Here is a 14,207-nt window from a genome sequence, read left to right as displayed (position 1 = left end):
GGACTACAGGCGCCCGCCACCTCGCCCGGCTAGTTTTTTTGTATTTTTTAGTAGAGACGGGGTTTCACCGTGTTAGCCAGGATGGTCTCGATCTCCTGACCTCGTGATCCGCCCGTCTCGGCCTCCCAAAGTGCTGGGAAGATTAATGTTTTTCAATTAGATTGGGAAGTTTTCAGCCACTCTCTTTGACAATTTTTTCTACTCCTTTCTCTGTCTCCTTTCCTAGTGCTTTCATTTTGTGTATGTTGGTGTGCTTAATGGTATTCCACATTTCTTTACCTCCTCTCCTGAAACCACTGTTGCACTCTCTTTGCTATCTCTATTGTTTTGCCTTTTCCGGACTGTCATGTATTTGAAGTCATATGTAGCCTTTTCAGATGGTTCCATTCACTTAGCAATGTGGGTTTTAGGTTCCTCTATATCTTTTCATGACTTGACAGTGCATTTCTTTTTAATGTTGAATAATATTCCACTGTATGGTTATGCCATAGTTTATTCATTTGCCTGTTGAAGGACTTCTTGGTTGCTTCCAATTTTTGCAATTATGAATAAAACTTCTATAAACATTCATGTGCAAGTCCTTATGTGGACACTCACTTTAAGCTCATTTGGATGAACATATGGATTGTGGTGGTTGAATTGTATTGTAGGACTGTGTTTTAGCTTTGTAAGAAATTGCCACAGTGTCCTCCAACATGGATGTACCATTTTGCATTATCATCAGTAATGAATGAGAGTACCTGTTGCTCCACCTCCTCCTTAGCATGTGGTGTTTTGAATTTTAGCCAATTGAATAGGTGTGTAGTAATATCTTACTGATGTTCAATTTTTAATTATAATATCTTACTGATGTTTAAATTGCAATCAGTAGTATTTACTGATGTTTAGTTATATATAGCTAAACATTGACATATAGCATATGTTTAGCATCCTTTTACACTGTTTACCATCTGTATATCTTCTTTGGCGGGGTTTCTGTTCAGATATTTTGCCCATTAATTTTTTACCTTATTATGAGTTTTAACATTCTATGTATGTTTTGTATGCCAGTGCTTCAGCAGATACATACGTATTATGCAAATATTTTCTCCAGTCTGTGGCGTGTCTTTTCACTCTCTTAACAGTGCCTTTCACAGAGCAGAAGAGAACAGGAGGTGGCCTGAGCAAGGGACTGAGCCGAGTGTTTGTGGAGGGCTCAGGTTCTGGGCCGTAAGACGCGATTTCCCGTTCGTCCACTCCGGATCTCTGAGGCCACTCCTGATGGCAATCGCCATGAGTTTTCCAAGTGCGAACAGGAAGGAAACCTGGATTCGGCCGCTGGGAGACACAGGTGGACCTCAAAGGTGGCTGTGCGGCAAATGACTGACATCTACTGGCAGCGTCAAGAGCTGCAGAAAGGGAGAAGCGCGGGGATCTTCAATCAGGGGCCTTCCCGACTGCTAGTGCCACAAATGCCATCCGGACGGCACAGGTACACCGGTCCAGACCTCCAGTCCTGCGCACCTGCGAAAGCCGCCCGCACTCACCCCGCGGGGCTTGGATAGTGCTCCCCACTCAGACTCAGGGGATCCGGCGGGCAGACAGATCTGCACCGGGGCCCTGAGCCCTCTGAGCCTGTACCTTCGAGGCCCATAATAGTCGCAGCCTGGAAACTGTGCACCCACTCGATTCCAGCTCCGCGCCACTTGGTGAATCCGGACCACAGGGTCCCAGACAGCCGCTGCCGACGCCAGGGGCGAGGGGCCGTGCGCTTCCTCTCGAGTTCCTCTCCCCGCGCCAAGTACTGTAACTCGCTGCAGAGAGAGCAAAACGTCTGACCGCCCCGCTGAGGTCTCAAAACAGCTAAGCAAGTTACCGGGACTGCTGAAGTCCCGCGCGTCCCCCGTTCCCGCGGGTGCCGGGTCTGGAGAGTGCCAAGCGCCCTGAGACTCGCGCTTCCCTCGCGCGCGAATCCCAACGGTCAACCGAACACTGCGCTCTTCGACTCGGTCCGATTGTGCAGATGTCCGAAACCTCGGAAGCCAAAACCTTGCTTGAAGCCACTGACTGCGCCTCATATCTCCTCATGGGCAGTTTCCTGAGCAAGCTGGGACTTTCGCCCTCATCCCCAGTCCAGGTGCGCGCCGACTTGCCCGAGAGGCCCACGAAACGCCGGCCAACTCAGCCCCTTCACCAAGTTCATCGGGTTCAGTTCGTCCACCGCGCCCACCCTGCCCCACGGTATAGACCTGTGAGGAGGTCGCCAAACCTGGATCCTGCCAATCCAACCACGTGGCTGGCCAACGAGGCTTGGAGGCGCTTTCCCATGAAGAAGTCCCAGAATTCCACCCTGGGGCCTCTCCCTTCAGACTGGTGGGAAACTTACTTAAAGCGGACTATTTGGTCTCTTCGACATCCTAGGCCAATTTGGAGCCCAGTGACCATCAAGATCACTCCTCCTGACGAAAGGGTGTCCCCTTCCACTTCTCCTGAAGATGTAATTGCCCTTGCAGGACCCCCACCCTCTGAGGAGCCCTCAGATCCGTGTTCAAAGGAGACAGTGTTGAGGGCCCTCAGAGAGTGCAGAAAAGGGAAAGGGAGGTTGGAAGAACCACTATTCCCTGAGGGCTTGGACAGTAAGAGAAGGAGTCCAGAGACCAGACCATCTGCATTTAAGCCTCTGATGAAAAATGGAACCCTCACTTCTTTTGTGCCCAGGCCTGGGCCGCTGAAGAGAAGTCTCCATTCCTGGAGCTCGGATCACAGCTTGACTAAGAGACCCAGTTGCTCCTCCATGAACTCCTTGGCCAGCATATACAGAGGTGGCCCCCTCAGCTCCAAAAGGAATGCTATTTCCAGCTCTTACAGCTCTTCCAGAAATTTCTCAGACCCCTGGAAAAGAAGTATTCCCAGTGTATCATTCGAGACACCAGAGTGGCCAATAAAAAAGAAAAAAATTGATCATCGGCCTTACTCTCCAGTCCCACTGGTATCAGATTTTGAGTCCTCAGGAGCATCTGGAAGTTCTGGGCAGCAAAATCAAAAGATTCCACAGCTGCTGTCTAGCCCTGAGAACCTGCTGTCGGAGATCCCGCTTCCCCAGCTTGGTTATGCGGTCTCTGATGAGGACTTGACCTTGGGGAAGAAAACTGAACTACAGCGGAGCAACAACGCGAGAGAAGATACAACTGAGGTCACCACAGACCCTGTCCCTGAGACTTGGCTTGCTATTCAGCCTTCCCTATCTCTCACTCTGCCTTCTTCGGAAACAGATCTAACCCAGGGAGCGAATCCTCAGTTGCAAAACTTAACAAAAATGCAGAAGTCTCTAGGTCCACTGACCTCCCCACAGTCCACCGGAGAGGCAACCAGTGTGGCCCATTCTCCTTTGAAGACACCCAGCCTACCAACCCCACCAGGGTGCTCACAGTCAGAGCTCCTTCCAGGCACCTCTCCAGACTCAAAGCCCACAGCTACTTTCATCCTGCTGACCCCCACCTCTCCCACATCACCAGTTACTGACACCATCTGGCTGCCTTCAACCTTTCAGGCTGACAGGTCTCCCATGCCCCCAGACCCACCTGCACCACCCACCATCCAAAGTACTTTGCTTGGAATGGTGAGTAGCCCAACTCCCCATCTTTCCGCATCTGCACCTCCTGATGCAACTTCTGCTCACCTCATGTTAAAACCGATTTTGGGGCCCCTGCGCAATAGCGAGATTGGAGGCTCCTCATATTCCAAAATTTCAGTCACAGCTGCAGCGTCTTTAAGCTCTTCCCTCTCAACAACTCAGGGCACCTTAACTCCTACCTTCAAGCCTATCTTTGGCAGCATAGATCCACTTAAAACTATGCCCATGATAGCTCCTTTCTCCTCCAAGCAGACCCCTCCTCCATTTACTCATGCTTCTACCCATCATTTCCATGGCCTGGTCAAGGCCACCACTGTGGTCATGCCCACCACCCTAGCCAGCACATCTAAAGACTCTGTTTTTAAGCCACCTTTGGATTTTGGTGTAGTGAATGTTACAGGTGCCATAGCCAACACTTATTCTGTCCCTTCCACTTGCGACACTTTCCTGCTTAGGACTGCTCAGGCCTTCAGAGCCGACTTCACCCCAGCCACAGGATTCATTTTCCCACCACACCACCGCCCTACCATTCCTACTGTGCACACAGTCACCATCTTTACCCAGGTCCTTTCCAGTGCTGTCCAAATATCCCCTAGAAGCAGCACTGCTAATTTCAGGAGTGTGGGCAGCCCTCTGCCCGCCTCAGCCCTAGTATCCACGAACTGGCCTGCATCATCCCCCAGTGTCTCCAGCCTGACTCCAGCAATCACAAGTCCCTTGGGATCAAGCTCAAGGCCACCTTTCCCACTATCCCAAGGAGCTAATCCCCAGCCTGCATTTGGTGCCACAGATGGACAGAAACAAGGGCCTTCCCAGCCAGCCCTTACTCCAAGTGTCAGTAGCTCTTTTCTTTTTGGGAGCTCAGCAGTGGCATTGCCAACCCCAGTGCCAACTCCAGCTCAACCAGCCTTCATCAGTACCACACAGTCAGCCTTGGGGTGTTTGATACCCTCAGCCTCCACCTCTCAAACCCCTGCCAGCACCTGGCCAGGCATTGGCAGCATTCCAGCAGGTTTTCCCATTAGTCAAGCTAGTACAACTGGGTTTAGAATTGTAATTCAGACCCACCAAAGTGGGGCTTTTGGCTCAGTGTTTGGCAGCAGAGCCCCACGACCTTTCGCTTTTGGGGGATTCGTGACCCCTATGGACTGTGATGAGTCTGGGATTAGAATGACTGGCCCAGACATGAGCTCCACCTCCGGAGCTTTCAGCATTGGAGCATTGCCTAGTGGGACTACCAGTACCATGATCCCATATGGAAAAGGCTGGAGCCAGAACACTCAAGGCCTGCCCAGCCACAGCACAGCTTTTGCCTTGGGGAGAGCCAGCATTTCTGCAAGAAAGATTATGGCCCCCATTGCTCAAAGCACCCCAGTCCCTGGACAAGCTAAGGCAGGCAGCAGTGTTGACTTTGGGATGCCTTTTCCACCTGCCCAGGGCTCTGTTGGGAGAGGACCTTTTAGATCATCAGCCTCTTCATTTTCCATGGGCACAAAATCAAAAACCTCAAAGAATCGGGAACAAGGGCATTCCCGAAGGCATCATGCCTACAAGAAGTAGCCTGTGTTCCCTGTCACTTGCACCCTGATTTGGACCTCGGTATTGTTTTTGAAAAACCTCAGTGTCTTCCAATTTTCTAAAGTAAACATACTTCAGATCTAAAGCTGGAGCTTTAGATGTTCACACTGTGTGTACTAATCTACATCCTTGAAGAATGTGGAGGACTAAAGCATCTAGTGGTGATTGCAGATTGAGGCCAGGTGTTCCATTGGACTTGAACAGAACCTCGCCTTCCCCTTCCTGTCCACTCCTCTCTGTGTCAGGTGTGCAGCATGCACATTAGCAGGATCTATAATATCCAGACTTTCCAAACAAGTTGAATGTCTATCAGTAAGAACATTTTTTCATACATCCCACCATCCCTACTGCTGGTAAACGCTAACATGTTCTCTGTCAGTCACTATACATTGTCTTTTTGAGAGTGTCACTTAAATGGAATCAAACAGTATGCAACCTTTGGAGACTGGCTTCCTTCACTCAGCATAATTCCACTGAGATTTATCCAAGTTGTTACTTATATCAATCATTTATTTCTTTTATTGATGATTAAAAATCCATTTTTAATTGTATTCAATTGTATGAGTATACCACAGCTCATTTATCCATTTACCTGTTGAAGAACATTTATTTCCATTTTTTCTCGATAATAAGTAAAGTCACCATAAACATTCATGTTCAGGTTTTTGTGTGAACATGTTTTCATTTCTCTAGGAAAATTTCTGGGAGTGGTATTGCTGGGTCATATGATAAGTGTATATTTAACCTTATGAGAAACTGTCAAACTATTGAGTTAATGAGAATCCTATGAGTAGGCACTGTTTCAGTCATTATTTTGCAGATGGGGACAGAACAATGAGGAAGCCAAGTAGTTTGTCTAACGACACACAGTGAGAAAGTGACAAAGGCATGAATTGCGTCTGGGGTGTTGGCCAGGATGCAGAGAAAACATTGTACGTTGGTGGTAGAAATGTAAATTAGTACAGCCATTATGGTAAATGGTATGAAAGTTCCTCAAAAAACTAAAAATAGAACTGCCATATGATGGCCCAATCTCACTTCTGGATATATATTCAAGGAAATTGAAGTCAATGTGTTGAAGGGATATCTGCACTCCCGTGTTTATTGCGGCATTATTCACAACAGCCAGGATATGGCATCAACCTAAATGTCTGTCCATCAATGACTGAATGGATAAAGAAAATGTGGCATAGATACACAATGAAATATTATTCAGCCTTAACAAGAAGGAAATTCTGTCATTTGCAAATGTGTAAGATGAACCTGGAGAACATCATGCTAAGTGAAATAAGACAAGCACAGAAAGCAAATACCACATGATCTCATTTATTTGTGGAATCTAATATAGTTGAACTCATAGAACTAAAGAGTAGAATGTGGTTACTGGGGTTGGGGGAGAGGAAGGGAATGAGCTATTGGTCAAAGGGTACAAAGTTTCAGATAGATAGGAGGAATAAGTTTTGAAATATATTGCACAGCAAGGTGACTATAAGTCAACAAAAATGAATTGCCTATTTCAAAATAAGAGAGTAAATTTCAAATGTCCCACCATAAAAAATGATAGGTAATTCAGCTCCTCTGGGTATGAAAAAATAAAAGATAGGCAAGGGAACATATCCAGCACCTGATTTAATTTAATTAACTAGCTTGATTTAATCATTCCACACTGTATACATATATGGAAACATCAAAACATCACACTGTACCTCATAAATGTAGACAATTATGATTTGTCGATGAAAAATAATTTTAAATTTTAAAAAATTGTTGCTAGGTAGTTTGGCTCCAAAGACTGTGCTCCTCACCCCTCATTATGGGACTTTCCTGGAGTAAAGGGTAGTGGTAAAAGTATAATATAGTCCAAATCTAGGCTGACACGTGGCTCACCTCACATAGGAAAGTTTCCCAATCACTCTGTGCCTTTTACCTAATTAATAGAGAATAACTCAAAGGAAAATTAAGCATCTTAAGCCCTTAGACTAGTACTTGAATACAGGGAGGAAATAATGCCTCTTAGCTGATAGTACATTCCATAGTCCTCTTTCCGGACACCCAACACCTACAATGTCTTCAACTTTCCTCAGTGTAGAAAGTATGATATAAATGTGGGTTATTTTCAATCTACCCCTGGAAGGCAGTCATTTTCCTTAGTCAAGAGTTAATAATCTAGGAATGGTCCAATTGCTTCAGCTCTTTTTTCTGGATCGATAGCAGACACCATGCTGGTTAGTCTAAAGAATGTCAAAACTGTGTTTACAACTGTAAAATTAGTGATATATTAATCAATGGACATTGAAAAGAGGTCATGATAAAAATTTATGGTATACAAGATGCGGACTGGCTACATCAGCCATAGTCCAACAAAATATAACACAAGCCACAAATGTGAGCCAGGTATATAATTTTAAATAGTCTAGAAGCCACATTAAATGGGTGGTGATATGTATTATTTAATATACTCAAAATATTATTTTAACATTTAATTAATTTGAAAAAAAATTAGAGTTTTTTCACATAAAGTGTACAAAATCTGTTGTGTATTTTACATTTACATCCATCTCAAGTTCAGTCACATTTCTTTCCTTCTTTTTTTTTTTTTTTTTTGTTAGAGACAAGGTCTCACTTTGTCATCCAGGCTGGAGTGCAGTGGTGTGATCTCGGCTCACTGCAGCCTCGACCTCCCGTGCTCAGGTGATCCTCCCACCTCAGCCTCCCAAGTAACTGGGATTACAGGCACGCTCCACCATGCACAACTAATGTTTTATGGAAACGAGGTTTCACCATGCTGCCCAGGCTAAGTCTAGCCACATTTCATGTGCTCAATAGCCACTGTAGATAACAAGTACATGAATAGTGCAGGTCTAAAACGTTTTAGAGTTGCTTCTTATCCTTCATCAACACAGCATAAGAATATGGCAAGACTTACAGCTTTCTCTCTTAAGGAGGGCACCCCAGGTTCAATCCCCAAAGACTCTGTATTCAACAATTATATTACAAGTCTTCTTACTGGCTAGTACTCTAGCTTAAGGAAACAGAATAACTCCTCTTGAATGTTGTTGTGTTTACTTCAAGTGAAACTTTCATGAAAGATATGACTGGATTCTCTAAAAGAGAGAATGCTGGAATTTAATGAAATTAAAGGACTGGTTAAAGAATAGCTATAAATTGTTTGGTGCCTTTGTATGTGTGTCTATATGTCTATCTATCTGTGGGTTTGTGTGTGAGCAGCTGCCCTGTATGTGTTGATTTCCCCACCAGTAGTTTTAACTGACTTCCCCACCATTGCCACAGAAATAGCCTGACTCTCTTTACTCATTTTCCAGGGACCTCAGGATATACCCTCTGCTCCACTCCTGGACTGGCATAGTTAGTACTGCACATGCCCAACCACTCACGACAATGCATAAAAGGAAGCCAAAAAGAAAACAATAGAAAAGCATATGGTCTTCATGTAGTAATTGCAGCCAACCACAGAAGAGACCTGTCCCTACTCAGGAGATCTTTCTTTGCCTCTGAAGTCCAGATCCATGGTCCAAACAGACACGTTTTCCTGAATATTGAATGAATGAGCACCTCAGTTAAACAATAAGTATTTCTTAGTTTTCTGGAGCTCCATTTAATTTCTGTTTTTTTTTTCTTTTGGAATTAATACATTAAAAGGAAACTTTCTTCCTATTTAGGAGAAGGCTTTCAAAATCTATCAGAGCCAGTACCCCTATTAGGTCCACCATTCTGTCATACATTAAGGCCTTTTATAAACAATCCTACCTTCCTGGGAGGAGAGCAAAGCTCAGCAAAATAGTTTTGCATTGAGAGGGTGTTATCTGTGGGAGGCACAGCTCAGGTACTTTTTCCAGATAGTGCTAGAAATTTCCTTCTGCTCCTATGGACCACTTCATGGCTCTACAACTCCATTTAGGAAGTTGTCCTCTGGTCAATTTTGCCTTAGCTCCCTGAAGTGTATATAGAACATACTTTCCTTTTTCTTGCCTTCTTTCTTTCCTTTCTTCGTTTCTGCTTTCACTTTTTTCAGTACTTTATTGAAGTATACTTTACATACATACAATAAAATGTAAAAAAAAAAAAGTATACATAGACCTCAATGAATTTTATATATGTATAATTTCATGTAATTTTGAAATTACACCATCCAGATTAAGATTGAGAAAATATCCAAATTGCATTGGGTTCCCTTATCAAGTCAATAATGCATCCTGCAAGCGAAGTTGTATTCTGACTTCTATCACCAGATGTTAGTTTGCCTGTTCCGGAACTCGATAGAAGTGCAATCATAGAGTATATCCCATAGTGTGGCATTTTTGCACAACGTTATGGTTTTGAGATGTATTTATGTCATTTTAAGATTTATTGGAGTTGGGTGTGGTGACTCATGCCTGTAATCCCACCACGTTTGGAGGCCGAGACGGGAGGATTGCTTGAGCTCAGGAGTTCAAGACCAGCATGGGCAACATAGAGAAAGCCCCTCTCTACAAAAAATACAAAACCTGAAAAAAAAAAAAAAAAAATTAGCCGGGTGTGGTGGAGCGCGCCTGTAGCCCCAGCCACTCGGGAGGCTGAAGCGGGAGGATTGCTTGAACCTGGGAAGCAGAGGAGAGGTTGCAGTGAGCCTAGATCGCCTAGCTGCCCTCCAGCCTGGGTGAGAGAGGCCATGTCTCAAAAATAATAATAATAATAATAATAATAATAATAATAATAAATAAAAACTTTTATGTGTATTTAAAGAGTACTTGTGTTGTCACAGAAATTCATTCTTAGAGCTAAATAGGATTCCATTTTATAAATAAACCAGAATTTGTTGGTATGAGTAAATATAAACTTACTGATTATCATCTTAGCAAAGGAAAGTAAAAGGTCTTTTCGGCCTGCTAGCAGAGTGGCGCAGCGGCAGCGTGCTGGGCCCATAACCTAGAGATAGACGGATCGTAAGCCATTCTCTGCTAGGGTGTTTATGTTAATGATCACTATTTCCCAGGATCGTGGGTAGCTTGATATAATAAAGAAAATCAGATACTCAACGTCTCCTTACTTAACGTCTTAAAATTAATTATTACTCCATCGCCCAACTTTTATAAAGGCGTTAATCGTTTTCTTTTCTCATCTGTTCTTGCAATACCTTCCCTTATCAGTCATTTCAAAAGAGAGATGACAAATATAACTTTAATTTCTAGCGGATTCGCGTTCTGTCTTCCAGTGAATATAATACACACCTATCTTTGGTATGTTATGGTTTTATAATTTTCGTACACGAGAAGGAAAAGCATTTTTTACTTCTGCTCAATAACTATGCAGTCGTCCTTTGGTATCCGTGAAAGGTTGGTTTCAGGACCTCCCGCGAATAGTAAAATCTACCAATGCTCAAGCCCTTGATGTAAAATGACCGAGTATTTGCATATAACCTATGTACACCTTCCGGCATACTTTAAACCATTTCTAGATTATTTATCGCACCTTATATCAGGGGTCCCAAACCTCCTGGCCGCGAAGCGGTACCGGTCCGGTCCGTGGAAAAATTGGCTTCTACTAAATCGGTCCCTACTGCCAAAAATGTTGTGGATCGCTGTCTTACATGATGCGAATGCTATGTAAATAGTTGTTATATCGCACTGCATAGGGAATAATGACAAGAAAATTTCTGTGCATGTTCAGTATAGACGCAGGGTTTTTTCAAGTATTTTAGATCCGCGGTAGGTTGAATCCATTGCATGCAGAACCCATGGTTACGAAGGGCCAGCTGTTTCGCATTTTTACTTGGGTTAGACTCTCCTGCTCACTGTTACTCCTTTGTACGCTTTCACACATGATTTGTAAACTTCAGATAAAGTTAACGAGAATGCTTTGTGAATTCTTCTCTAAAGCAATATATGTTAATCACGAAGACACCTTCTTTTTTTTTTTTTTTTTTTTTTTTTTGAGACGGAGTTTCGCTCTTGTTGCCTAGGCTGGAGTGCAATGGCACGAACTCGGCTCACCGCAACCTCCGCCTCCCAGATTCAAGCGATTCTCCTGACTCAGCCTCCCTAGTAGCTGGGATTACAGGCATGTACCACCACGCCCAGCTAATTTTGTATTTTTAGTAGAGACGGGGTTTCTCCATGTTGGTCAGGCTGGTCTGAAACTCCCGACTTCAGGTAATCCGCCCGCCTCGGCCTTCCAAAGTGCTGGGATTATAGGCGTGAGCTACCGCGACCGGCCCAAAAAGACACAATTTTTATCCCCACATACATAAACTAGAGTCATTTGGACTTTATGGGGAAAACAGAAACAAATAAGTTAAATCTGAAATGCTAGTGGGGGAAATGGAATGCATTAAATGTTTTTTAAGTTTATGCATCAGGATTCAATAGCAAAATCGGGGAGGGGAGTCTTAGTACGATATTTGCAATTTTTGTTGTTGTTGATGAGGAAATTTTTTTTTTTTTTTTTTTTTTTTTTTGACTACAGGCGCGCACTACCACGCCCACCTAACCTTTTTTTTTTTTTAGACGGAGTTTAGCTCATGTTGCTTAGGCTGGAGTGCAATGGCGCGATCTCGGCTCACTGCAACCTCCGCCTCCCGGGTTTAAGCAATTCTCCTGCCTCAGCCTCCCGAGTAGATGGGATTACAGGCATGCGCCACCACTCCTGGCTAATTTTGTATTTTTGGTAGAGACGGAGTTTCACCATGTTGGTCAGGCTAGTCTCCAACTCCTGACCTTAGGTGATCCGCCTACCTCGGACTACCAAAGTGCTGGGATTATAGGCGTGAGCCACCGCTCCCGGCCTATGTTTCGTGTTTTTAGTAGAGACAGGGCTTCGCTATATTGGTCTCGAACTCATGGACTCAAGCGATCCGCCCGCCTCCGTCTCTCAAAGTGCTGGCAATTACAAGAATAAACCCCCACACCCAGCCGTGAGAAAAAAAATTTAAATTAAAGCCCTCTTTAGTGAGTCGTTACATATGGAAAAAAAAAAGTATATAAATTATTCTAAACAATGAGCACCCTAATTAATGAGAATTTATACACAAAAAAATGAATCGGACAAACGGAAATAAGATGATGAGGGGAGCATGTTTTGTTCCTTTAATCTTGCTGCTTTGAAGATATTCTTGACCCCCTAGGCCTACAATCTTCAATTTATTTTTACCCACTGACTCCAAAAAGCATTTTGACTAAATGTCCAGTCATAGGAGACTAGTTTATACCTACAGTGCATGTACACATTGGGATAGTGTGAAACAGAGTGAATAGGGACGATATCTATTAACTTCTATGGAACAATTTCTAGAAGACATTGTTAAGTGAAGAAAAAGCAAAATGCAAAGGACTATTTATAGTACTATATTACTTTCTGAAGTGCAAGAAGAAAGGAAAAATAATACAGACATGCAGAAGGATAAATCAGGAAGCAATGAAGTCAATTATCAATTACCTAGAAGTGTAGTGGTTGCCAGACTCTGGGGCTCACACTTTTAATCCCAGCCCTGTGGGAGGCCGGGGCGGGCGGGTCCTTGAGATCAAGAGATCAGGAGACCAGCCTGAGAGAAAGGGCAAAATCCTGTCTCTACAAAAACAAAAACAAAAACAAAAACAAAACAAAACCAAAAACAAAACAAAACAAAAAAAACACGAGCTATTCTGGAGAGGTGAGAGGGTGGTTTGAGCCTCCGGGAGGTGGAGGTTGCAGTGAGCTGAGATCACGGCCCTACATTCCAGCCTGGGCTGGTATTCAAGAGAATACCAAACCACGGTGTAGGAAAAGAAAGAACCAGACCAAGTTACTTTTAACTTGGGGCAGGACGAGAATTACAAACAAATCTTGGACTCTTTTTAATTGATTTTGTTTTCTGTTGTAATGTGGACAAAGCAATTTTGAAGCAATTTTAGGTGTATTATAGGATAGGGCACGTGAGTAAATGTGTTGATTTACTCATTTGAGTAAATCATTTCAGCCACTATTCTAATTGCAGAAGAGGATCATACAAATAGATGGTGGGAAGGCAAACAATAAAAATTTAAATTTAAAAAAATTTTTTAAAAGCCCCTCAGGAGATACATTAGAATTGTAAATATCTGGACGGGCACGGTGGCTCATGCAGGTGCCGGTAATTCCAGCACTTTGGGAGGACGAGGCCAGATGATCACCTGAGGTCGGCGGTTCAAGACCAGCCTGACCAATATGGAGAAACCCCATCTCTACTAAAAATACAAAATTAGCTGGGGGGTAGTGGCACATGCCTGCAATCCTAGCTACTCGGGAGGCTGAATCAGGAGAATCGCTTGAACCTGGGAGGTGGAGGTTGCAGTGAGCCGATATCACGCCACTGCACTCCAGCCTGGGCAACAAGAGAAAAACTCTGGCTCAAAAAAAAAAAAAAAAAAAAAAAAAAAAACCTCTCGGCTTTCGGAGGGGGCAAAGGTGCAACTTTCTTCGGTCGTCCGGAATCCGGGTTCATCCGACACCAGCCACCGAAGTTCGACCCCAACCAGATCAAAGTCGTATACCTGAGGTGCACCTGAGGTGCACCTGAGGTGAAGTCGGTGCCACTTCTGCTCTGGTCCCCAAGATCGGCCCCCTGGGTCTGTCTCCGAAAAAGGTTGGTGATGACATTGCCAAGGCAACGGGTGACTGGAAGGGCCTAAGGATTACAGTGAAACGGACCATTCAGAACAGACAGGCCCAGATTGAGGTGGTGCCTTCTGCCTCTGCCCTGATCATCAAAGCCCTCAAGGAACCACCAAGAGACAGAAAGAAACAGAAAAACATTAAACACAGTGGGAATATCACTTTTGATGAGATCATCAACATTGCTCGACAGATGCGGCACCGATCCTTAGCCAGAGAACTCTCTGGAACCATTAAAGAGATCCTGGGGACTGCCCAGTCTGTGGGCTGTAATGTTGATGGCAGCCACCCTCATGACATCATAGATGACATCAACAGTGGTTCCGTGGAATGCCCAGCCAGTTAAGCACAAAGGAAAGTATTTCAATAAAAGATCATTTGACAACTGGTG

At 44.1% G+C, this 14,207-nt stretch overlaps 1 protein-coding gene and 1 pseudogene across 2 annotated transcripts; both read left to right on the top strand.

Moving 5' to 3' along the window:
* The first annotated feature begins 1,954 nt into the window (after positions 1 to 1,954).
* On the top strand, positions 1,955 to 5,243 carry POM121L2 (POM121 transmembrane nucleoporin like 2). Its single transcript, XM_025383269.1, has one exon. It carries the CDS (start codon positions 2,003 to 2,005, stop codon positions 5,171 to 5,173), a length of 3,171 nt encoding a protein of 1,056 aa, XP_025239054.1. The 5' UTR covers positions 1,955 to 2,002; the 3' UTR covers positions 5,174 to 5,243.
* Positions 5,244 to 10,756: 5,513 nt separating this feature from the next.
* LOC112622541 lies at positions 10,757 to 14,207 on the top strand (annotated as a pseudogene). Its single transcript, XR_003119004.1, has 2 exons — positions 10,757 to 10,794; positions 13,610 to 14,207. The product of XR_003119004.1 is annotated as a 60S ribosomal protein L12 pseudogene (transcript).

Source organism: Theropithecus gelada, chromosome 4, assembly GCF_003255815.1.
Source record: "Theropithecus gelada isolate Dixy chromosome 4, Tgel_1.0, whole genome shotgun sequence".
Lineage (NCBI taxonomy): Eukaryota > Metazoa > Chordata > Mammalia > Primates > Cercopithecidae > Theropithecus > Theropithecus gelada.
Note: the sequence above shows the minus strand (reverse complement) of the source record. Positions and strands in the feature narration are given on the sequence as shown.